Source organism: Aristolochia californica, unplaced genomic scaffold (assembly GCF_029961685.1).
Source record: "Aristolochia californica isolate CCGP_79_NKW_82.1479 unplaced genomic scaffold, dmAriCali1.0.hap1 SCAF_7, whole genome shotgun sequence".
NCBI classification, from domain to species: Eukaryota; Viridiplantae; Streptophyta; class Magnoliopsida; order Piperales; family Aristolochiaceae; genus Aristolochia; species Aristolochia californica.
Window position 1 is genome coordinate 36,943,474 of NW_027182268.1, and position 26,243 is coordinate 36,969,716.

The following is a 26,243-nucleotide window of genomic DNA, read 5'->3' on the forward strand; positions in this document are numbered from 1 at the left end:
AAAAAGAGAACAATACCAACATATAAGATATACTTTACAACAATAAAAATTTTGCCCTTGTCGTTACCGCAGTGCTATTGTTGGATCAAAATATGAACTTACTTCGTGCCCACTGGCTGGTGAAGGCAGTCTCTTAGTCTCTTAGCGTAGTCAGTGCACCTTTAAACTCCGATAACAGACTGCCAAGATGTGAAATGGAGTAAAGTGAGACCAAATATCAAGGTGAATGGGAAGTAGCCTGAACCTAGTCATGTCACCTATCCAAACTTGTTATTAAACAAGTCAGCTCTTATACCGAAGGGAAAGTGAATTATTAAAAATGCATTGGTACATTAACCAGATCGGAACCAAGCCAAATCGACAGAAACTGAAATTACTCTGCAAATATGCACGAGTTGCTTCATCCAAAGAATACTTAAAAGTGAGATAGGGAGTCACTTTGCTAAGCACAAACTATTTCGAACATTAGGTTAGCTCACTTTTCTAGTGATACACAAATCCAATCTGTCACGAAAAGTAAATAACTTTGGATGCATATCAACTGTCATTGATGATTGTGTAATGCCAACAAAATAAAATGCCAGGTTGTACATATTGGAATTAAGTATCTAATGAGGAATATTTTAGCCAATACAACCTGATTCCCAATTTGTGTCAGCCATAATGGCGGCATTAGGTAGTCAGATACTTGATACTGCTATAAAATACCATGTTTCCAAGATGATTCACTTTCTCTGAGCATCGAATCTACTCACATCTGTTTTAGCTCCTTTATTGTCATTGTTATTGGAATAGAGCATACACCTAGTGTTAACTCTGCATGGCATTAGTAAAGCTACATGCTTTGAGAAGAAAAGTTTCATCCTATTATCCCAATAAGATCTAAAGTGGTGGCAGATGTCAGTGCTAAAGAGGTGTTCTCAGATTTATTCACTTTTTTAGTTGAATGTGTTTTAGCCTTAGAGCTGTATCAATTCAGGTTGTATCCGAAATCCAAAATGTATAAAAAATATGAGCAGAAAAAGAAACTTAAACAATAAATAAAAAAGCAATGCAGAAAAAACTAAAGATTTCTGATATCTGAATGGAGAAAGAAAGGAGATAGAATAAAGAGCAAGGGGGGGGGGGGGGGGGGGGGGGGGGGAGGTGGGGAGTCTACTAGCTCAAATCTGGGAAAAAAATTAGAAACAAGAAGAGTATTAAAAAAGAAAAGATAAGCTGTAACTGGTTGGATGATAAGAATGAAGATAATTATATGGTTCAAGCATTCGAGTAGAAAAAAAAATCATTGGAGATTGGGGAGAAGACTTGGTAGACGGAGAAAAAGGGAGAATATAGACACAGGCGAGCATTGTTGCTGAATGGAAATGGAGAGAAATAGACAAAGACGATAGTTGCTACCGCATGAAAATGGGGATGAATTTTTATCGGGTTTTTATTGGGAATCCAAACCATCATGTTATATGAGCAAAACGAAAAGGAAAAGTTAGTTGATGAAAAGATTCCCTAACCTAAAAGACTTAAGAATGCCTATCCTTCAAGTTGAAAGAGAGTGAAATTCAAAATTAAAACCTTGGGGGATGGGCAGTAACAATGTAGGATTCCGCATTTAGATATCTACTAGACGCGGATATTTTGATTCTGGTTCTGCTTCAAAACCAAAACAGATACCTTACTGAATATCCGATTAAAGGTCAGACAGATCCAAATAATATCTGGATCCGTTTATACCCCTATCTAGCATGGTCATTGATCCTTCCTTTACAACAGTATTAGTAGTTAGTAATTAAGTTGACATTATCTAGGTCTAGCAGTAATGAATATTCATATCATCATCCTAAGTATGGATGATGGAGTTGTCCTTTCACAATTTTCAATTAATGCATCATCCATACCACAACAAGTGAATATGAACCCACTAATAGCTGTAGGCACCTAAATCTTTAAATATTTATAAAAATAAAGGACTATATTAAATTATATCAGTTATTTATCAAACCTTTCCTTATTTTATTTTATTTTACAATTGGACTACAATATCTAACCTACACCTGACAACAGTATACTTATTATTCTCAACATCAAAGCCATATGTTGCAGTAAACTACAGACTCCCCTATATGCTTTAAGTTTTTTTTTTTTTTTTTTGATAAAGATGTATTAACAAAACAGGAGAAAATACTATATGCTTTAAGTAAGATATTGTTATTGACTAACTTTTGGACTGTATTAAACAACCATGACTATGTACACCGAAATAATTCCCTCACAAACACAAGTAATATCTTAAGTCGGATGAAACTGAATGGCTTAAAAAGTTGTTGATTTATATTATTGTCACTAATTTCTAAATCTATCATTATTAAATGGGAAAAGATGCACCACAGCACCAAAAAAGAATAAGAAACATTTGAAAACATTAATCTGTGGATATAGTTTCCTGTCTGAGTATAATATGCTTACCATGTTAAGAAGATGGAGTGCAGCAGGTCGAGTGAATTTCCTTGCAAAAAGGAAGCATGAAGATGACCTCCCTTTGCTGCTACACCACTCCCTTCTATACTCTGTTTCGTAATATATGTTGTCAATTCCCTGCCGTAAAGGGAGAGTGACAATAGAACAGTCAGCAAACATCTGGGTTTGAATTTGTTTAACATACTCCAGTGAGCAGAAGCACTTGATACTTCGTGCATGTGGTGATCACATAAGGTTAAAGTTCTACGACACAAAAAATGTTAATGTTCAAACAGAGTTCCATTACCTTAATATTTTGGATCAGTATGGGAGTAGCATCTGAAAGTTTGTATGTGGCAGGGTGCCATCCACGTCTTTCACGGTCTTTAGAGGATGAGAGATCCCATGATGTATGCGTCAATGATCTTCGAGTTATCTCCCCTTCAAGTCCTTTTTGCTGTATAATTAAACAAAAGAGGTAAACAATAATGATAATAGTAATAATAGTAGTAGTAGAAGTAGTAGTAGTAGTAGTAATAGCAACACTAATTGTAATATAGTATCAATACTAACAATGATGAGGATGTCAAAAAATGATGATGAAATAGTAACAACATAATAACAATCCAAAAAAGACAAAACATAAGAAGCTTCAACCACTCAAAAGCTCAGTAAAAACTATCTATGAAACTAAAATTTTATATTGATTTTCAACCATAGGACTTTTCAGAAAGGATGTGTGGGAACCAATCAATATATTGCTTTGCAATTAAAGGAAAATGTAACTACTTCAAGGTAAAGAGAGTGTTAATTATTCTGACTCAATGCAAACAGCTAATGTACATAGTAAATTTATTTTAAAGAATCCAAAGCTTCAAATTAATCCTACAAACCCTTACAATATAACCCTACAAACCCTTACAATATAACCAAGATTACCTAGATACCGCTACTAACTTTGACATGTAAACAGGCATGCCTCATGACAATTAAATAATGGTTCTTTTACATCTAAGTATAATAGTCACACAATGTGGACCCATAAGTGATGTAGAACCCACCTAATAACCATATAGATGTCTCACATCATATTTTATGGCTCTATAAGTTGGTCCAACATTACTTGCATAGGCCCACATCAAACTGAAGTTTGCAGTAAAAAGTCACATATCACAGCTGTGTGGGTACTAATGTAGTTTCACATCTCAAGTTAGAGCTAACTTATAGTATTTAAAAGCAGCAGGATATACGTAATTTTGATGATTGTATAGGAGGATGTAGGTAACAGCAGTATATATGTAGTTAATGTGATAATACAGGGACATAGGTAACAGAAGTACATATGTAATTATGTCATAATATGGGGATAGATAGGCATTAATTTGTAGCCTAGAGAAATCTAGGTATTTATACATATAAACCTTGCAAGATCTAGGAATCATCTACCAATTGTATTAGAAACTATTTTACAAATAGAAAAAAATTTATATTAAACATGAGAGAGCCAATCAGTGCACTTCTTCAAGAAATACTTATCTAGAGAAACATCACTATGAGGGACTGATAACTTTAGATACATAAAAACACCTCTGAGACAAATGTCATGTTCCTTTCTTCAGTACATGTTCAATGAATCCGACTTCAGTCAATGAATAAACTGCAAATCATAAGAAAAAGAAAAAGGAACCAACCGCCAGCAATGTCTGAACATAATGCTCATCTGGTATGCAGTTATGTTCTTTAGATGGATCCACAGCCTGCAAAAGAAACACAATCAGATGCATTAGTTTGCGAAAAGTTTTATCTCAAAAACAATAATAACAACGATAAAAAGCATTAACTACAACTACCACAGCATAATAACAGTGAGTAATGATAACAATGATGGTGCCCTTATAACATATTTTAAGTATATCATACAAAAAAGGCAGAATTAAAAAAATACCACATCATCTAATATAGGGGAAAACTTACAAAAGCCTTATCCCGCCAAAATTCCGGCAGTGACCTCCTCTGCATCATTTGGCAAACAGAAGTAAATATGTAATTGTGCAATCTAAACAGGACGAAGAGCAACTTAAAAGCTACCTATTTGTTTCCTGGAGTAGAAAAATATAGAGCAAAATTTTCATGCATAGAAGTTATGTTATTTCTTTCCAAATGGAAATTAATTATTGAATGCATGAATTAGTTAAGAATATTCATTTTTTGTTGAAAACAAAAGAAACACAATTAACATACATAATAGATATTGTAAAATATCAAAGAAGCAACTTCCAACAAACATGATGATGAAACCCTTTACCCTGCAATGTCGCTGAAACATCTGATATACTGTCTCATCTTCCACGATGACAGCAGCATGCTTCCTAATTAGGACAGCCCACTAAGGGCACAAACCAAGATATACAGTCAGGGGATTCAAAAGGTAAGTTGGTATTAAGCAGCAGGGTTTCAGAACAAGTAAGCAAAGAATTTAATTGTAAAGAGAAACAAAAAGAAAGAATCACAATTACCTGAGAACCTTTTCTCCAATTTTGGACAGGAATAATTGGATGCATTTTTGGATTGTAGCGGCCTTCTTTTGTATCAGCAAAGCTGCTTCCAGCATTATATGACCAGATGCTATTAGAACCTATTGACCATCCGACAAACATCCAAAGATTTCATACTGTGCAAACAAAACAAACATGACATAACCTAACATCAACTATAAGTTAATATTTAATCACAAAATGGGGAACCAAACTATAGAACACAATAGCAAAAGTGTGTTAATAATTTCAGTATGCACGGTACAAAAACCTTTCAATAAGGCATCCTTATACCCCAAATTATTTAATAATTTGTTTCAAGTTTGCATTTAGGGCTGACAACAATTTAACGTTATCCTAAAGTTAAATGAATATTACCTTTTTGAATGAGAAGGGAAGAAAGGAAAGCCCTCTATAAAACGTGCTTATTAAACTTCATAAAACGCTATATTATTCTCCCAAACTTATCTTTAAAACAAACAATTAAGAAGGAATGACAAAAGATACACCTACTTGGACATTAGCCAGTAAGAGTCCTAGGCTGGGTAAATGAGATGTGCAACATCGCTGATACTATGGCTAAAACCATGGTGAAAGAGAAGATATGGGCAGAAGGGTGTGGTTGGTGATGGCCACTAGGTAGGAGAAGGGGAAACCCCCACCTCCATGTCTTTCATATCCCTTACCCAGTGAATGAAAGAGAAAAAGAGAGGGGGGGGGGGGGGGGGGGGGGTGGGGGTGGGTTGTTCTTTAAAAGAGTGAGGGCTTTGAGGAAGAAAACAGAAGCAAGGGAGAGAAGAGAGATAGAGTGGTCGGATATGGCAGAGAGGAGTGGTAGATCTCCCTTCTTTTCCTGTAATTGGAATCTGGCCTCTCCTAATTGAGAAACGTAGACTGGAAACTTGTCCTCTTTCCCACAGAGATATTTCTAGCTTGATATGCTGCATTCAAAAATCAAGAGAACTAAAGCGGCATTGATAAGCATTTTCAGCAGAAAGTAATTGCAGAGCCTTAATTACTCATATGACCCCAGTTACTAAAAACAGAAAAAAAGGAGAAAAGAAGAAATACAACATATCTGAAGATCGCTTCTCATAAGCATAAGTTGCAAAGATAAGATGAAACAGTTCACTCACCTGTCTAGAAAACTCGTTGATGTTGACATGATATAGTTGTAAGTATATCTGAAGTTGTATAAAGGTATGCAGCTGTCACAAGAAGATTCAAAAAAGAGCCACTCAATCATATGACGTTAGGTCAGTTACGAACTAGAAATAAGTATATTTCCGTAAAAATATAAGATCAATCAATAAATGTATAACAGACAGGCAACCTATACATAAGGCAAAAGAACATGACCTAATGCATTTTTTACTCGTCATTAGTCATTCAAGCTCACCTGTCTGATACAAATGCAAATCTCTCGTTCAAAGGATCATTAAGCGCTGCTTTGAGCAAAATTCTCTCTGCTTCTAACATACTTGCCTCTCCCCAATCTACCTGGAACGTGGACAAGCAAGACAAGCAAAACTAGAGCTTAGTAACTGAAACAAAAGAAAGAATTCCAACTACACCATACATTAGATTAGTACAACACAATTTTCTGAGGAAAAAAAAAAAAACAAAAAACAAAATGCATGTTGCACCAGGCCATCCTGATGAACTAAGCATGAACAAAAATAATATCATCTTTCAATCAAGAAATTAAACGTAGAATATGAAGTAAGTGTTACCCATGCCATATTTCTGATGGACACTAAGAACAAACTAGTTTCAGAAAAGAAAATAAAGATTATAGTTTTTTTTTACAAATCAAGCAGTCTGTTTTCATTCCTACAAGTGGAACTCCATTAAAAGTTTTAACTTCAGTAAATATTTTGAATGGCATATTCTGTCTTAGTATTTTATAACTGGATTTAAAGATTTAAAAAACGAAAGACCAAAAAGATATCCTTTCTTTTCCTTCTTTCAGATACAACAGGTCAAAACAACAATCATCACCAACAAAAAGAAAAGAGCAAAGACAATAAAAGACGATATTTAAAAAAATTAGGGCAAGAAAACAATAAATATTTTTTTGTAAAACAAGAAAAAATTAAACATGGTTCCATGCTTCAGCATTTTTTTATTTCCTGTGCCTATGGTTCCATGCTTCAGCAACAATGGCAGTTTTGACCAGACGTAGCAGTAGTTCAAGCACCCTCCTACCACCACCACCACACACCCACACATATGCACCTAAATTAGTATACCCCAAATATGGGAAAATTATTTTTCCATGCACAAAACGAAGTGAGCTGTGAGGAACCTCAAAATAAGATTGCATTGAATTACTGGTCTGCAAAAAGCTAGCTCAAGAATTGTAGTGATGTTATTGTTGCATTCCTTTGGACACCGAAGTGTACAGCAAACAACGAATGTTATGAAAAATCATAACAATCCACAAAAAAAAAAAAAGATAACCTTATCATTTTGCATTTCGATGTATTTCAGGTACAACATTTTTTCAAAATAATTCACTTATGATATAAAAGTGGCATTATTCAAATAAAGACTATTATAAAAAAAACCTGGATGCTATCATTGAGCTGACGATCATAAAAGTAGGCAGATCTTGTAGTTGCTTTGGTAAGCAAAAATCCAGGCCTTGAATGAACATAAATTGAAAACTGGTCCTCATGACCCTGCAGAAGTACAAATTCAAATAAAAAAAAAAAAAAAAAAGAGACATGGATAAGACAATGGCATAAACTTCACCATTTAAAATAATGTTCCCCAAAAATTTCAGTCATTTAGAAGACAATGCTTGTTGTCTTTCTTTATTAAAGCATAAACGTCGAATAACCAAACCAGATTTCCTTGCCATGCATGATAAACTTTATGAGAAACTACAGCCTTTATAAGTCCAAATCAACCAACCTGTCAACCAGAAAGAGACACACGTACCACACAGTGATAAGTAACAGATTGAGAATTTTTCAAAACAAGTTTCAGAGATCAGTGACTTACTAACTTTTCTTGCACTTGAATCCTTGTAGAAAGTACAAGCTAGGAGGAAATCTAGATAATAATTTTTCTCGCTCTACATAGAAGCAATTTTAGAGACTGCTTAAGAGCACTAAAAGTTTATTTATCAATTTTTTTTTTATCATTTACATGCTCTGCCACAGCAAGATGATGCTTTCATGATTAAATGAGATGTAAAACCTAGTAATGTTTTTTTTGGGGAATGATGGATAATAGCATTAATTAAAAAAAAGTACCAAAAAACAAGAGTATGTGGGCTGTAAGCCCAAAAAAAGAGATCTACAACAAAATAACAAATAATATAAAACAGAAAATATAACAGATTTTCATCTAAGGTGGAAGACAAAAAACCTAGTATTATGCTGCAGAAGAATCTAATAATACCATAGACAATGATAAAGTCACTACATTCGTCAAGAGAATGCAAAGACTAAAGTTTCACAAGCCTCGAATATGTAGCTCTAGTACTTATTCGATGACTACGTATACAAAAAGTAGTGACGCGACAACCAATAATAAGGAACAAATTGATCGAAAGAATGGTTAAGCAGTTTCAATTCGATCAATATGAGTGCTGGCTGGAAAGTATTTTATGTATCCCAAAAAGAAGAAGAGGAAAGTGGCAAATGTCTAAACAGTACCTGGAAAAAGGCATCCCAGACAACATCCAGCATAATACGATTTCGTGCTATGAAAAGAAACGCAATCTTAGGCACTTGGATATGGCGATGGGACACCAACGGGAACATCTTAATTCTGCTGTACTGAGTCTGCATGAGTATCAAACTTCCGAAACAAAAGCTCAACAGAATCATCATAAAAAACCTTCTCTTCCATGGCTTGAAAGATTTCTGCTTCTGGAGACTCTTTTGTTTCATCATTTTGAGAGGAACTACCAAATCTCCAACCTCAGGGCTCAGACTGTATACTACTGGGACGCTCATGAACCGAAACTTCGGTTACACGTTTCTTCACAACAAAATCCTTAGAAATCCAAAAAGAAAATAACCGTGTTGACATAGATTAGGACAATATCCTTCTCGAGCGCAACAACTGCCTCCAAAAGCAATACCAGATAAGATCGGTTCACACAAAAGAATATGTAACAGTAATGGAGGCGCGATAATCAGCAAAGCTTCAGTAAAACGAAATAATAACAGTACCAGAACACTAAAAGTGGAGATATTCCAGCGTCTCCAAATGAGACATTCATATGTTTCACCGATCTTTCACGCGGTTGATGCTAAAATTCATCAATGGCGATCCAACGTTGACTACTGATAAATGACAGCGATGCGGATATCGAGATTCTCGTGAACCAAATTCACAGTAGTTTCAGCAGGAGAGAGGAGGCCGAGGCCATGCCATTACAGTAGACTGTAGATGTGAGGAAGCGTGTAGGAGATTCCACCGAACTCGGGCTCCTTTTATAGTCGCGAGCTGTTGCAGTAGTGCTGCCCGGAGACATCTGACCTACTTAAAAAAAGAAAAAGACAAAATTAACCTTCACTTTACGTGTGATTTACGTAAATGTCATTCCCTTTTGAATCCGTCTGAAAATACGAGCAGAGAATAGATATGCGGATGTAAATTGGACCAAGTGGAGGGCTTTTCTGGGTTGTTGATTCGTTACTTAGGTGAGTAACGTCGTGATGACTCCAATTTAGTAGGGAGGTTGCGGAAATATAAAGCATTGCTTGAGGAATGTGTCGGATAGGTCCCACCATCTTGCTGAAAATATCGGGAAAAGCAACCAGAGAGAAAATAGATAAAATAACCACCAGATAGATCGTAAGAAGAGAAAAAATAGAAATTGAGAGGGAGTCCAAGATAAATGAAAAAACTCAGAGAAGAAAAGTTGAAGATCTAACTCTAAAGATCCGTTTTTTTTTGTAAATCCCTGTGAGATTACTCTCCCTATTTTTATTGATACCCAAAGTGTGTTCTTGAACATTTGATAGCTGTTCAATCTTATAGTTTAATAAGACCGTCTTCATCGTCAAAGTTTATTGTTCAATCTTATAATTTAATATTAATTTTTAATAATTTTAATGTAAGATTTTTTTTCCAATTAATCATCTTTCACGTTTAGTTTTTCTTGATTTGATTTTTTCGATTGTTAAATATTATCATTTTATTTACTATAATTTATATTTAAAATATTAATTCTAAATTTGTTATCTACCTAATTTTGTTATTTTTCCCGTGCGTCTTCCGCAAGTGATCAATATGGAAGTATCTGAACACCTCTCTGATTCGAAATTTCCGTCGTCTCACGTGGACACACTGAAAGGAATCGGGACGGAAATCACTGAAACCGATCTTTATCGAGTTCTCCACGAGTGGGAAACATGCAATCTCTGTGCAGATTCGTCGTCATCGGGCGACAAAACTCTAATATCCGTGGTGAAATCTTAAGCTTCTTCTCCACTGAATCGGCTTCTCAAACGGTAGATGTTTCGTCCATCCTCCGTTCCTTCTCTTTGCATAAAGGTAATTCAGAATCCCTAATTTTGTTTTTGTATTTCCAGTTTTCAACTCTTGTTCATCTCAAACTAAATTCTCCGAAGCATTAACTCGAGTTGTGAGGATCTTATGGTTCTTATGATTTATCGGGCTCAGAAGAAGCTAAGATGTTTCCGTTGATGTATGGGCAATTTCGAATTGGCTTATTGTAGCTTTTTGGGGGGGTTCTTTACACTGCTTACCATCTGCCATTTTTATGGTCATAAGTGTCTTTTTTTACTTGTTAACACGATTGAAATGGAAATCTTTCATGAGTAACGGCATTGGGGTCTAAGCTTTTGTAAATCCTAGACATTCAAATAACTTTTTGCCCGATGGGAAATTTGGCCATCTTTTAGCTCTCAGATTAGAGGTCAAGGACTCGTGGGTAATGTGAATTAGAAAAAAATACTTAGATAAATTGATATTTCTGGTGCACATTTGACTTCCATTTAGACATACATTTTACTGCTGCGTTGGGTCTGGTCAGTTGAGATGGTCATCCTCCAGTTTTTATAGTGTTGTCGATGTTCATTTCTAGTTTTTTGACAATTTAGTGTTTTGTGAATGTTTTGTAGTTTTACATTGTTTTTCGTGTTAAAATATCTATCCTTTAGTCTGAGTGCAACCTCTCTAACTCTCCTTGTGACAATGGTTTTCTGTTAAGGTGATACGCTGGTCCAGAATTGTGGAGATAGTGACATTGGCAAAAAGGTTATCCAGGAAGCAAAGAAGCTTGGAATTCAAACACTTAGCATAATTGAAGACAAACCTGGTACACCAGACACAATTGAGGAGCTTAAGGCCCTTGGAGGTGATATAGTAGTGCCCGAAAGTTACACCAAGACCTGGTATTTCTTCACTTAAGCTGTCATTTTTATCCACTGGTGTAATTGTATTCCTCTTCTTTCATGTCCATGAACTAGATTATGCACGTATGCACTGAGAAACATGTAGGTAACTCTTGAGAATTCTTGGATGCATGCGTATGATAGCTAAGAGTACAGGTAAATGGAGGAGGACACATGAACCTAACTGAACATGGCCTGGATAAAGCTGGCATGGTGAAGAAGGCTCCCTGCTGCATTTAGCATACCTACTGTTTCTTGCTTGTTATCTGATCTTACCTTTTTTTGAATGCTGTATTGCTTACTCCAGTTATGCAATAACCATGATATGTGAATGCTCTCATGGAGTACTGAAAGTTCTTCTATGAACTTATGATTCCTGGAGAAGGATGGCTAAAAGAAACTTAGCAGATTATGTAAATAGTGATCAGAGTTTTTCTAGAAAATAGCTCCTACCCTTTTCCATCTACTTACTGCCTGTCTGAAAAGTAAAGGCATGTAAACCTGCACATCATTTTCATGGAAAGATAATGCCAACTATATCTGTTTGAATTGAATTGGTGATATTGACTCTATTTGGAAGGAAATCACTGTTATCCAAGAGGTCCAAGTTTCCTTGTTCTGGAATTAAAAAATGTTGCTAAGTCCACTGATTGTAGGAAGTCCAAGAACTTTTCTTATGTGGCGGCGGTGGCGGCATCTTGTTGGGTGTACATGGCTTCAAACTGGTGATGAAGATAGGTACTCGAGTCTTGGAGTGAGTGAAGAACAGAGGCACCCTTCAATCTCTTGTTGTTAGGGATTTGCTCCTCTGTCCTTTGTAACTTTTTCTGTTAATATATACATCATTTTCAAAAAAAAAAAAAAAAAAAGAATAGAGGCAAGAGTTAACTCTAATATACATTACCAAAACAGCAAGTTTTACAGTATTTATGAAGTTTATGATTTCCTTAAGAAAATAAGAACTTGCAAGTGCTTCAGTTATCCTTGTTATTGTGGGATGGATGAATCCTGTTTTAGATCTCATACTAAGGTGTGTTCACTTTATCAATAGATATCTGCTAATTTTGCTTTTCTGTTCAGCTTTTATTGGGGATGGCTACTTCTTGGTCTAGTCAAGTTTTACAACAAAGTGTTCTGCTCACTGCTGTAGATTGTTAGAAGCAGATTAATTAAAGGCTTTTAGTTAGACAACATGTTAATTAAATGCTAAAAGCTTGCAGTTAGAAAACATGTCCAATTCTAAAATTTCAAAATGATGTAAGACTTGTGGTATGACTGTCCCAATATCCTGATAAATAGATGGGTTTTGTGTTGGATTTGGACTGGATTATTATTGGCTTCAGTCCAGCTTCAGAACTCGGGACCTCATGTGTTTAATACCCCATGTGTAAAAGGTCAACCACATTCCAAACTACTTTTGCTGGTTCTGACTTGCATGAATGTATGTGTTCACATGTCCTCCCCTTTCCCTTCCTTTGCCCCTCTCTTATTGTACTTCTCAATTGTACTCAAGACTGTTTGGTTTGATAAAACTATTTTATTTTGGCTTTTCATTTGTTCAAAGTAGCTCACTTCAGCTTCGTTTTCTTTCAAAAGTTATTTTCCTCATCCTTATTTTAAAAAAAGTAGTAAGAATCAACTTATACACTTTACTCTTCTATTTAACTTATTTTTTTATATTATCATTTTTCTATTTAGTTTTTTATTTACAGGTTGTCTTGAACCCAGTTCTTTAGGAACAACATTAGTAACTGGTAAAATAAGTCTCATATGTTTTGTGTCTGTCATACAGGACCTATTAATTCACTTATAAGAATTGTTTGACAAGACCAAGGAATTGGTAAATGATACAGCAGAATGGAGGACATGTTGTCAACTCCAACATAGATGAGATGATGTTTTGATGAGGATGGTGTGTTTTCAAAAAATGTTTCTTAGAGAACATTTTCCTGTGGACTAGGGAATCTTTTCCTGCCGTTTCTTAAGCTTCTTTCTGTACTTGAAATTTATGCTACCTATTTGTTTCTGGTAACAGCGTCATTTATGAAATGCATATATAGCTCTTTTTTTCTCAATTTATTTTTCAATCTTTTGTTAATGAAGAATAACTCATTTCTAGAGATTTCAACACCTGGCAGGCACCTTTTTGTTAATGTACATTAATCTCTTTCAATTAGCTTCTTCTTTGCTTGGTTATTGTTTATACTCTTCTTTCTTCAAGTGCAGGTATATGAAACGTTTGGTGAGCGAGCTAAAACCCAAAGCAGGTCTGAACCTTGGCGATGGTTACCTGGCAACAGCTGTCGGCAAAGCTGTAGAAGATGGTGGAGCTTTGATGACCTATGGGAAAATACTACCAAAATATGTAGTATATGGTGGAGCTAGCCGCAAAGAGGTGGAGTGGAGTGCATTCTTGAAAGAGAAGGGGTTCAAAGTAATAACTAAGTGAAATGGTCCACATTAAGTTTGTGTGCTAGCGTCGATCTTGATGGGTCATTCTCTGTCAAAAGAAGTTTTAAAGATGTATTCTTGTGAGTTTCTTGGTCTGGTTTTTGCTATCGAAATTTCATGAAGAAAAGCCAACAAGGCTGTTTTGTGATATGTTGTTTACTTGCTCTAGGATTCAGGTATAAATAGTTAAATTGCTTCTCATATTTAATAAATATTCAGTGGTGTACTGGTAACTTCGTGTATCTGTATTAAATTATCCAAAGTTTCGTATCTTAGCTGGTCTGCTTGCCTTTTTAATCATGATGATACTTCTGGTTGGGTTATCTCCACTTCTATATGAATCATGACTGAATGATATATGAAATGAAGTTGGTTTGTAGCCTGCCTCTCCAGTTCCACAACTAGGACTAGAATTATGAAGGATGAAACTATTTTATGCTTGATGGTTAGCTTTTTCTGTGTCCCATGTAAACAGGGCCATCTAATCTGTTTTCTTATGTAGTAGCAGCAAGCCATCACTTCTCAGACCATCGCGGAAGTGGATACCAGATCATAACATATCTACAATGGGTCCCCCCACTGGTAAGTTCTTCGGTCGAGTGCTCTCGTTCTCATACTAAAACTGCTTACTCCGACCAAAATTGGAAAAATAAATGGTCGACAGGAGGGCATGGCTTCAGAGCACCGTGGGAACGATCTATTGGTGCTCGGGAGCATCTTCGTTCCTTTGGTACTGAGCAAATTTTTTGAGTTCTTTTGACTAACCCACTTGATCACCATCTCCTTATAAAATTGTTTCGTGCTCAATGGAGGACGATCTCTGGTAAACCGACAGCAGTCTCTCTTCTTCGTCGTATGAGCATCTGTAATCAACAGAACGAGACTTGATACCCTTTTATTTTTATCAACATGGGTGCTGTTGTGACTCGTGGACAAGACAATTCAGCGCATCATCACGGTTGTTTTGATATTTGATTCTCACAACCAAAATATTTTCAAAGGAAATTAAGTTTTTCATAATTTTTCTATGTTGACATAATTAGGTGCCCAGACTAAAAAAACGAGAAAAGAATTCATCCTAGGCGGACTCTCCTCCCCCCACCTCCCGAAGGCTGTGAATTTGGCTACCGAATTTCCACCCGAGAAATTTTTTTATATAATTCATTTTATCTAAATTTACTGGAAAAAATTATTATTTACTGTAAAAAGTATAAACGTTGTGGGAGCCGTATAATTACTGTGGTTAATCACTAATTTAAGGTTAATCTTAAAGGGTGCATGCCTACAGTAGGTCCCACTGCCTTAGCACAGAGGGGGATAAAATGGTAATTTAGCGGGTTTCTAAGACTATATAACTAGAGATACTTCTCAACTGCTTGTACTCAGTCGAGCAAGATGGAGTTGAAATTCCCTCCCTCTCTCATCATCCTTTGTTTCTTCTTCGTTTTTGTCTGTGGCGATGCCATCGAATCGCCTCAGTACACCGTCGTGCACTCGGAATCGGATTTTGAGGTCCGATTGTATCGGGAGACTGCTTGGATGTCGGCTCCTGTTCGTGGAATTTCATTTGATAAGGCAACTAGAGAAGGATTTCACAGGTTTTAAGTGGAATGTGGATTTATTTACCTTCTTGCTGTTTCTTGGGATAGAGTTATTGGTAATTTATTGTTTGGTTTATACTATTTTTCTTTTGGCCGACGGGCGTGGCCTGTATTTAGTAGGATTATATTCGTAAAATAACTTGAAAGCTTTTCACAAGAGCTTTGAATTTATATGAACGTGAAATTTGATGGTAGAGATGTAATATATAAAAATTTGTAAATTAATGTAAAATGTTCTGGCTTTCTTCATTGAGCGCATTTTAGAATTTTTTTAGTTTTACCGTCGTTTTGGTTTAAAGGAACAACTATGTTTTCTGTGCTGTTCAGTTTGTATTCGGGTTGGGTACGCGTTTAAGAAAATATACTCAAACTTGTCTTTGTATAGATTTGAATTCGTAAGTTGGTTTTCGGGTTGAAGTGAGGGGACCTCTTAAGGAATTAAAAATACTTATCATCTGGAAGCTGTTTATGGACATTTATTATCAGATGCTGATGTTTTGAAGTCTCTCTAGTGCAACACTTGTAGAAGTAAACAACTTCTTTGGTTTGGGAATTTTTGTTTTTAGGCTGAGAATAAGATTTTGTCTCTGATTTTTGTTATGTCATTATCGTCATCACTAAATTTTAACTGAAGAAAATTCTCATGGGGAAACAAATTAAATTAGTTATGTCTAAAAATGTCAAATAGTAATGATCTTCCAGACTGTAAATTATTTAATTTGCTTCTATGTTTTTCCCTTTAGTGTTTTATGAGCCCTTTGTTCTTCTCTTTCCAGTCAATTTGATAATGGTAATTTAGAATTAGCAAAAGAACTCTGCTGTCAAACTATCTTTGTCATTTCCAGTATAAACTATCATGAAAAAACTGTCTTTTATGTCTTTGATATTTGGATCCTCAGGTTGCGTCAATATGTCCATGGTGCAAACACTAATTCATCTCAACTGAAGATGACTGCTCCTATCCTAACGACTGTAATACCGCAGGAAAAATCCTCAGACTATTTAGTGAGCTTTTATATATCTTCACGATTGCAGCAGTCTATACCTCTTCCACTTCCTCAGCAAAACCTGCAATTTAAAAAGTGGGGAAATCACTGTATAGCAATTAGAAAATTTTCTGGATTTGCTCATGACACTAATATTGGGGATGAAGTAGGAAATCTAGTGGCCAGTATAGGTGAGCCACACTTGCCAAATTCAAATATTTCTGAAGGCAAGTATACTTATTCTATTGCACAGTACAATGCCTCATTTCATCTCACTGAACGGTTAAATGAGGTTTGGATGGATGTTGTGGGTTATATTGGAGGGGGTTGCTAGTCTCTTTGTGGAATTCTCTGGTGTGTACATAGTTTCTTGTAATGCTTCATCATATTATCATGGAAAGGCAATAGTATTTGACATCCTTGTAAAAATCCGTCCATGCAGATTGCCTTCTAATGAAGAATCTTCTTGTGGGAATTTCTATTGGCATTGAGAATTACATAATTCTGAAGTTCTAATAGACTTACAAAAACTATTTTAAAGGATCATTTCTGAATTGTTAGCCAGGTTGCCGGGTAGTTATCTTTCAGCTTAAAAAATAAGTGCCTTGAAATTAACATTAAATCCAGGAGCACCAAATTGAATTCATTTGCAGAGAAATCATCATTTAGGGTCTAACATGCCCATTGATACTATTTACGAGGTATCCGAGTCAAAAGGCTTAATTCTGAACTTCTGGGTTTGGAAAAACTTGGACAAATATATGGTACAAAAGAAAGTTGGTTTGGGAAATCTTGGACAGATAAATTGTACAAAAGCAAGTTCTTGGGATTTATAATCTGTGCATTCCTTAATCGTGCAAATTTAATGCAATATAATGTTTCATTCTTTTGGTTTTGGTGCCATAAAGTGTGTTTAACTGCTACTCAGCTGTTAGATACATGTATTATGTTGATTTGACATCAATCTGCTTTCATTCAAAAGCCAAACCTGCTCTTATTTGGTCTAGCAAGCTTTGCTGGCAGTTTTAGTCCCACCAACATTCACATCTATCTACTAAGTAAATTATTTCCGGCGGTTAATTTGACCAACTTGTTGTTTGTTTATCAGACTTGATGATGTTAGTCTTTGTACTTGTGTTTTGCTTATAAATTAATGTTTATGATCCAGTGTCTATTATACAGCCTTTCAGTTAGCTAATTCTTTTGGTCCAATTGTTCAGGCTAGTGGCTCATATTATAATGTTTTTTGTACTTCAGCAAAAATAATGACTTGCAAATGTCTTCCTCTTAAAGATTATTGGGAACCTAAGTACATGAGAGTTCATCATGTTTGAAAATTGAAGTAGCTTAAAATTCATTGGAACCAAATGAAATTACTCCAAGGGAATGTGATATTCAATGGAATGTGATCTCTAAATTGCACCAAGGGTTCCTAGTCATCTAACAGTGGTTGATAATTTGAATAACATGCTATTACCAAAAACATGTAGTACATGAAGCAGCATTAATTTTGACAAGGTTTATTTCTTACAATTTTTATGTTTTTGAATTTTTAAGTGTCTTAGTGGAGAAATTTCTCTTTCATCAGTTCTAATTTTTCCTACTCATTGAAATAGGAATATTATACTTTTTTGTAATGCTTCTACCATAATTATTTACCTTTTGACGGATCATCTGATCTTGTTTCTGAACTCTCTTTCTCTCTATACCTGGACTTGTCAAGCTTCAAATCTAAACACAATGGTGCCTACTAAGACTGATTTGGAGTAATGTTTTCTTCTTTCTTCTGTTTTTCTCAGGCTATTTCAGTACATTCAAGGTGCCAATCTGAACTTTTCTCGGATAGCCATGACCACCCCAGTCTTAACAAGCATTGTTCCGGACGCAGGTCCACTGCATTCATCAGCCTACCTCATCCGTCTTTATCTGCCATTGAAGTACCAGTCAACCCCGCCCCTCCCCCTCCCTGAACTTCATCTACAGTCAGATAACGAGGCAAGCCATTGTGTTGCAGTCAGGAAATTTTCTGGGTTTGCAAAGGACAACAACATAGTTGCCGAGGCAGAGAAACTTGCTATTAGCTTAAGCAGATCTCCATGGGCAAATGCAACTGCTGGCGGAGGGAAATATGCGTACTCTATAGCCCAGTATAACTCTCCTTTTCGGATTATTGGACGTGTTAATGAAGTTTGGGTGAATATTGCTGGGTCTGAAACTGAAGACTGCCGATCTACTGGTCTGGAATACAAATTTCAGACCAGTCGTTGAAGCTATTTTCTTGGCTGTAATACAAATTTCTATACACAGAATGCGGAAGAGGCTGCAGAATCTCGTTGCTATGGTAGTTGGGACTCATTAGTAAGGTTAGCTTCAAAAAATTGTTCTATAAATTGAATTCTAATTATTGAGTATGTTATTAACGTAATTTAATTTTTATAATTTGGCTTCATTTATAAACTAAATATATTAATTAAATAAAATATGTATGAAGTTAATTATTAAATATATTAAATCGAAATTGATGTATCTAATTTAAAGATTATTAATTGTTAAACCTTACCTTGTATATTTTATAAATTCAATATCTAAGGCATTTAATATCTTAATTTTATTAATTATAATAAAATAATAATTATATTATTATATAATATAAATCGTGTCTTAAGATTAATCAATTGAATAACTTCATTTTATTAAATTAGATAACATAAATAATACCTTTAAATTTATGTTATCTAAAATAAAAAATATATTTTTAAACGTTCTTGATTGTTTAACCTATGAGTCTTTCAAACGCCTAGCCAATACAATTCATCAGATCGGTCTTTTGGGTTGTATTGGCTAGGCGTCTGACTCAGAACTCTGAAGTTAAACGAGCTTGGGCGAGAGTAGTACTAGGATGGGTTCCTTCCTGGGAAGTCCTATTGGCTAGGTGTTTGACATGGTATCAGAGTTGGGCATCACGTTTCGCATTCGAATCCCGACGGAAACGGTAGGGAACGGGAACAGTAGGTGTCAGAGTTAGGTGGTTCCGGTCCACCTGGGTTAGGTTTCGTCCACCCTTGGTCTATTGATGGGTTAGGTACTTGGCTTTCCGCACTTAACAAACTGGTCTTTTAGGTTGTATTTGTCAAAAGTGGTTCCGGTCCATCTTTCTTGTGTAGATTGGTTTTCCATACTTATAGTATCAGAGCCAGGTCCGACACGTCTTAAACTATCATGCATTCAATCATTTTAAGTATTTAACGTTTTTAATTAAAAAATAAAGTAAAGGTATTTAATGTCATAGAAAATACCTTTTTAGTCCATTATCGATCACCAACACAAAAAGAGCCGGGGGGAGGCAACAATCCATTACTTGTTCCCCTTGCTCTCCTTTCTCTAATACGAACCTTGAGTCACCAAAGCCTACAGGATCGGAGTCACAAGTCCATGGGGGCGAGTTGGACTCTTCAATAGTTAACCAATTGATCTGGTTGAGTTTGCCAAAAAAATTCTGAGTTATTTATCAGTTAACACAGAGAGGCCTCAGCGGAATTAATTACGAGGGCATCCTGATAACCCTCTTACTTGTTTATCTATTCATTCTCAGAGGGTGCTAACATGGCATAGGTAGCATTCGGTGTGAGAATATGAACTTGCTCATACATTTTTTCTTTCCTCTCTCCCAGAAGGTGCCTCACGGAATTGATTACAAGAGTATGTATTTAGTTTCCTTCTCATTCCCAAGGGGTACTAAAATGGCCTTGGGTTGCATTTGATGTAAGAAAATGAAATTGCAGACACATTTTTAGCTGCACAATGATGGTTTATTTATTATTTTTTTGTTATTTTTATTGGTTTCATGCACTCGCTTGCGATTATTAGCTGATGGGTGTGGAATTCTTACGCTAGCATGGTAAGACTGTATGGTTAATGTTTTTCCAAAAGGGATGATCTTGTTCGCGTTATCAACTCCAACTTTGTGGGTGTTTGTATCTTCTTTGGAGTTTTCTTTTCCTGTTTGGAAGGGACTCGATATTGAGGAAGGGTCCTCGTATGCTTGGAAGGAATTGCAGAATTACAAATTGAGGAGGTAGAAGTCTATGAGCTTAACAGCGCATTTTTGTCTATGCTCTTTCTACTTAGTCCAGAACCCTCTCTAATATTGAACTCCCATTCATGGATCCTCGCCTATGTCAATGTGGACTGAAAATCTCTTTCATCGTTTTGGTTGTTCTGATTATGGTGATCATTGTTTTTCTTGCCAATGGACCTTATAAAGTCTCCACTGTAACTCAGTCTTCCCATTTTACTGTTGTTCTGGACTGTGGGAGCACGGGTACACGCATAAGTGTGTATGAATGGTTAATAAACAACACAAATGATCAGGTTCTACCCACCATGTTGCAGTCACTTCCTGTCCCTTCTTCCAGGGCAGCACCTCAGCGTGATATTTGTCAGTATCACTGCATGCAAACAGAGCCAGGTCTGGATAAATTTGTTGGCAATTTTTCTGGTATAATCTCCGCTCTGGAGCCACTTCTTCTTTGGGCAGAGCACCAGATACCTTTGGATAAACATGCAAAAACTCCTGCATTTGTTTTAGCTACGGCAGGTTTGCGTAGGTTGCCAGTTGAAGATGCAGGCTGGGTTTTGAAGTGTGCAGAGTCCATATTGAAAAAACATCATTTTATATACCGGAGTAGTTGGATAAGGGTGCTGCGTGGGAAAGAAGAGTCTTACTATGGCTGGGTTGCTCTAAACTACAAAATGAAAAGGTTGAAGCATCCTTCAACTGAGTCAACTTTAGGGGTTCTTGATTTGGGTGGTTCTTCTTTACAGGTGGTTATGGAAGTGAAGGAAACAAGAGAAGGAGAACACTTCCTTACATCAAAAATTGGTTCCATAGAACATCAGCTCCTGGCTTATTCACTACCTGCATTAGGTTTGAATGCAGCATTTGAAAGATCTATTCTTATGTTGAGCAAACAGAAGTCTCTCAGAGTTAGAAAGAATGGCACATTGGAACTCAGACATCCTTGTCTCAATTCTGGGTTTAACCAAAATTATACTTGTTATGGCTGCCATTTTATGCCCAGTGGCACAGACTGGCAAAATCCAATCGGTCAACATATGAATAATGAGTCCACTTTGCTCCATCTGGTTGGTGATCCAAACTGGCAAGAATGCAAGGAAGTTGCAAAGGCCACTTCAATCTATTCAAACAGCTCAGATTGGTTACAGTTTATGAATGACTTCAACTGCAAAGTGCCACCTTTAATTGGTTAGTGGCCAATTTCTTCTGCTCTATCTTGATCCCACCTTAGTATGATTGTTTGCTTTTACATGATTAGTAATGACAATTACGGTTAGGAGCATTGGCATGAGGTTCCTAAAGCAGAGCTAGTGCTTTCCATATAGGAACCCTTGGTAATTGGTTAAACTTTACTGTGACATGGAAAACCTTGTTTTGGAAATAAAAAACCATTTTAGTCTATATTTAAAATAAAATAAAATGTGCTGCAACTAACAAGTGACCAGATCACCTGGGCCTGAACTATTAAAAAAGGTCAAAAAGTCTCTATTCATGTTGCATACCCAACCAACCATGCCATAGAAGATACAGAAGAAGAAAGGATGACACATGTAGCGACCACTGCCTAATGCTAAATCTAACTGTGCTTGATGTAAATTACTTAAACCAAATTGGCTTATACAGCATTATGTTAGTTGATGCATATATCGGGCATGCTTATATATTTCTGGTACCACAGTGAAAATAATATTGGAAAATTGTTTTCCCTATTTGGATAGGGAGGAGATCACTATCTCTGTGGACAAATTCTTTATTACAGGCTAAAAAATGGATAGTCTGGGTGTTCATAGTTGATGGCCTAACAAATTGGTGATCACCCAGATGCAGAACTTTTTTTCCATTCCCATTCTAATAAATTTTCACTGATTGTTTTTTTCTCTAAGTAACTGAGGGTTGCATCAGGTTGGCAGCCTGCACGAGTCTTGTCTAATATGAGAACATGAATTCAGCCCATAATTGGATAATGGATTGTCCTCTAGGCTACTTACGTGAAAAAAGCTCCAGCCAGGTTCCACCTGAAGTATTTTGGTCGCAATAAGTTGGAGCTCTACTCTATCCTAAATGAGTAGCCATTTAGGAGGCCTATTGCTCAGGCTTATAAACCAATAGGTTGAAATTATAATTTATGAACTAATTTTGTGGGATTGTTCATGTGAATCTGCACATGGTATCTTTTCAACTGACTTTAAATTTTAAGGTGGAGAAATCATCAATCAATAATAAGAAGGCTGCAAATTTTTGCTCAACTACATTCAAAAGAAGGGGAAAAAAAAGGCAAATAAGTAAAACCATGGGCTTGAAACTTGTTTGAGACTGATTACTTGACACCTTTAGTCATCTATGACTACTCTACATTTGAAGGAAATGCACAGTGCCATACATATTTAAGCTTTAATACTGCTAGTACACATCAACAATAATAATTTTATTTTTATGACTTGAGCCAAACCACTGGTATCAATATCAGAGATTTTTTTTCCTTATCAAGTATATTCATGTAATTCTGATTTTTTTATTTTTTTCTTTCCACGATTATCACATAGTTGACATTCACTGCATTTTTTTTGTAGGCACAGATTTGTTGAATCAAACAACTTTCTCCTATATGGTTTCACGCTTTCGTGCATTATCTGGATTTTTTGCCGTTTACAGTACCTTGAATTTGAATCCAAAAGTTAATCTGACAGAGCTTCTGGTGAGAGGTGAAGAATTATGCTCAAGACCATGGGAGGACTTGGGGGATATTTATAAAACACGACATTATGCTGAACAGTCATGTTTCAGAATGCCCTATTTGGCATATCTCCTTGAGGATGCATTGTGTTTGGGTGATGTAGAGATAATGTTTGGCCCTGGGGATGTTTCGTGGACGTTAGGAGCTGCTTTAGTTGAAGATCAACATCTTTGGTTAGGGAAATCCGAAGATCTAGCTGACCATTTTGCAATCAGAATGGTAGAAGTCATATCTTCCCCTGTTCTTCTATTTCTCCTGTTTTTCTGCCTTATATCTATTCTCTACATGGTGAAAGTTAAGCACAATGTAGCAGTTTTAGGGCCTATGGCTGGGAAAAGAGGGGCAGCTAATCTTAGCATCTCACTGCCATCCTATATACGTTCAAAAAGACAGCTGAATTAGTGAAATTCAAAACTTGTGGAAGGTCTCTGTAACTAGACTTGGAATGCTATTTGTATCAGGCAGTTTAATAGCTTCTAATATATACAGGGGAGTTTTAGTAGTCTGTTAGGGGATACACAAATCTTTGTGGTGGATAAGATGCAAGAATGATTTTCCTGATCCAACGGGCAAAGGAGTCAAGATGTAGACACAGAGCATGCTCCTTTCTCTCTTTTGCTTCTGTTGTGGGTGGTAAAATTCTTTGATATCAGACTCTTAAGGAGCAAGGCTGGCATGTGCAAGCTTAAGGAAAATATGGCAGTGTGATGTAATCTTTAGGCCCATGTTTCTGGCTTCGTCACTCTGTAAGCATTTTAAAGCAAAGGCATCAACTGCAGCCAGCAGAGGCCATGGACTGCTGCAGAAGTCATTGCCATCCTACAGCTGAGGCCCTGCAGTCTCCTTCATAGCCTCTGAAACTTACAAGACTGAAGGGTATATTTGGAACTCCATGAAAAAAAGACAAAAGAAAAGAAAATAAGAGTTTGATTATTATTATTTCCAAAAATAGTTAATGAAAAAAAGAATTTGATCATTATCTCGTTTTCACTAACTACTTATAGGAATAATAATGGTCAAATTCTCTTTTTTTTTCTTCTTTTCTACAGGGTTTCTGGTGATTCATAAGTACTCATATGCAAGACAATAAAAATCACCAAGTCATTAGAAGTGAATATTTTCTGGATGGTATAGTGGAATGGGGGGGTTCACTGCTCTTGAATATCGGTATCTTTTCGGGACATCGGAGACATTACTTCCCTTTTTTCTTGCTTTTGGTTCCATGTCTAAATATGGAGATCTCATGCAATCTCTTGTTGTAATTGATTAACCTTGCTGTTTTAATAAAACACACCATTTTTTTTTTTAAAAAAGATGAAATATTTGGTGGCTATTAGTTTGGAAAAAGTTTACTATCTTTGGCCAGTCATTTTAGGATGGATTTGGACCCAACTTTATTATGATATCAAACCTAGGGGAATGTTTTGTTCGGCCTTATGTTGTCCATGTCTCAAGCTTATGGTCTACTTGTTAGGCATGGACCCGAAAGGGGGTGTTTGTGTAAATAATCCTGTATACGTTAATGTTAAAAAAAATTGTATGGTTATTAATTAAAAAAAGCGTCTTAACTTCGATAAGTCATTTTGGAATGGACGTAATCCGAACTTGAACAAATATAATACAGGAAAGTCAATTCTCTTTAAGTTAGGTCTTTTTCTTCTTATCTCAGAAACACAAACGTTGGGGTGAACTTGTGTTTGGGGTATTCTTTAGCTAATTCTTGAATAACATGTGCAAAGATGATGTATCTAATTGTCATAATTTTAAACTGATAAATAGGCTTTACACCAAGATAGATGCAGTCAATAGTTAGTGGTGAGGGAGCTGTGTAAAGGCACACACCTTTTGATACATGGTAATTCTCACAAAACCTGTGCTCCTTAGAATCAAGCAAGAATAATTATAAGCATATATATAAATCACATCCTTTATGGGACTTCAGGCTTAGGGTTTAATAGGCATAAAACCCTCAACCATATGACCCTAAACCCTTACACTTCCTCCCTTCGTTTAAAAAACCATTTGTAATCTTGTATGAGTTGGTAAATCCTCTAGCAATTCAAAAGTAACCAAAGGCCCCATATAACTTTTTATTTGGTTGGCAGGTGTCGGCCAGAAGAAAAGGAATTCACCTGTAAAAGCTTCTCAAGGGGCAAAGCAGCAGACGAAGAAACTCGTTTTTTTCTCTCTCAGAAACGAGGAACAACAGAGGACGTGGAGACTCGTCTGTCACCCCTGCTGTGCTTCATCAGCCATGATCGACCTTCTCGTTCTTGCGTTCTTGGCTGCTTTGAATGCTTAAGAGTTAATCCATGGGTCTATAAGTGGAGACTCGTTTCAACTTTCCCGTTTTTTAATGCTTGGATCAAATCAACCTTTATTGAAGCGTCTTCTTCAATCAACCACCGGGTGGGAACGCTGCTGGCCTCAGACTTGAAGATTCTATATTGCATGGCCAGGTGGAGACGAATCAACCTCTTAAGACATAAAGGGCAGCTGTCCGCTTACTGCAAACTTCAACTGGTGAAAAACAAAGCTCCACTACGGTCCATTCTAATGGAGAGTTATGCTGTAAAAATCATCTGAGCTACCCGTCTGATAGTTTTATTATCAATCAGAAAAATTAAGGAAGCTCCTACTTAGTCTCGACTTTCCAGACATAGAGGAGCAAACTCTGGTTGTTGGAATAAATCCAAAATGCCTGGAGTTGGATTACCTCAGCAGCCAAGGCCAAGAAGCCATATGAGCCACAAAATCAAAAGGAGAGTTTAGCTGACTCACGCAATGGCCATAACCAATACTGAGCTCTTATAAGCAAATCAGCTTCTTTCGGTTTGTTTCCAACATTGCGGAAGGTTTAAAGACTCCCCAATTCTTTTGGACCACTTCAACCAAAGAATTCAAAGTAGTTTCTATACTCTGAAACTTCCAATCTTTGGGCAAAGAAAGCTGCAATCTTTTGTGAGAGATCTGTACTTCTGGTTTCTATCTCACCCCACCAGAATCTGCTCTGCCTGTCCGA

General features: G+C 36.3%; 5 protein-coding genes across 6 annotated transcripts; 4 read left to right on the forward strand and 1 right to left on the reverse strand.

Moving 5' to 3' along the window:
* Nucleotides 1–24: 24 nt before the first annotated feature.
* Nucleotides 25–9,395, reverse strand: LOC137936727 (glycosyltransferase BC10-like). The gene is made up of 11 exons (XM_068781580.1): nt 8,657–9,395; nt 7,559–7,672; nt 6,388–6,488; nt 6,125–6,196; nt 4,971–5,052; nt 4,760–4,840; nt 4,429–4,467; nt 4,146–4,211; nt 2,762–2,911; nt 2,464–2,592; nt 25–179 (listed from the first exon to the last, which is right to left on the reverse strand). The coding sequence occupies exons 1-11, from the start codon at nt 8,957–8,959 to the stop codon at nt 162–164; spliced, it is 1,155 nt and encodes a 384-aa protein (XP_068637681.1). The 5' UTR covers nt 8,960–9,395; the 3' UTR covers nt 25–161.
* An 864-nt stretch (nt 9,396–10,259) lies between these two features.
* Nucleotides 10,260–14,055, forward strand: LOC137936749 (uncharacterized). The gene is made up of 3 exons (XM_068781611.1): nt 10,260–10,508; nt 11,188–11,371; nt 13,598–14,055. The coding sequence occupies exons 1-3, from the start codon at nt 10,367–10,369 to the stop codon at nt 13,818–13,820; spliced, it is 549 nt and encodes a 182-aa protein (XP_068637712.1). The 5' UTR covers nt 10,260–10,366; the 3' UTR covers nt 13,821–14,055.
* Nucleotides 14,056–15,217: 1,162 nt separating this feature from the next.
* On the forward strand, nt 15,218–18,327 carry LOC137936796 (uncharacterized). Its single transcript, XM_068781680.1, has 3 exons — nt 15,218–15,420; nt 16,323–16,636; nt 18,209–18,327. The coding sequence occupies exons 1-3, from the start codon at nt 15,218–15,220 to the stop codon at nt 18,238–18,240; spliced, it is 549 nt and encodes a 182-aa protein (XP_068637781.1). The 3' UTR covers nt 18,241–18,327.
* On the forward strand, nt 18,258–18,677 carry LOC137937387 (uncharacterized). Its single transcript, XM_068782451.1, has one exon. It carries the CDS (start codon nt 18,258–18,260, stop codon nt 18,675–18,677), a length of 420 nt encoding a protein of 139 aa, XP_068638552.1.
* Nucleotides 18,678–20,360: 1,683 nt separating this feature from the next.
* LOC137937543 (probable apyrase 7) lies at nt 20,361–24,505 on the forward strand. Of its 2 annotated transcripts, XR_011109619.1 has the most exons (3): nt 20,361–21,675; nt 23,058–24,097; nt 24,271–24,505. XR_011109619.1 is itself a non-coding variant. In XM_068782611.1 (2 exons), exons 1-2 carry the CDS (start codon nt 20,571–20,573, stop codon nt 23,621–23,623), a joined length of 1,671 nt encoding a protein of 556 aa, XP_068638712.1. In that variant the 5' UTR covers nt 20,361–20,570; the 3' UTR covers nt 23,624–24,505. The 2 variants fall into 2 exon arrangements, 1 of the variants encoding a protein (XP_068638712.1); XM_068782611.1 differs by having other exon boundaries at nt 23,058–24,505.
* Nucleotides 24,506–26,243: the final 1,738 nt, after the last annotated feature.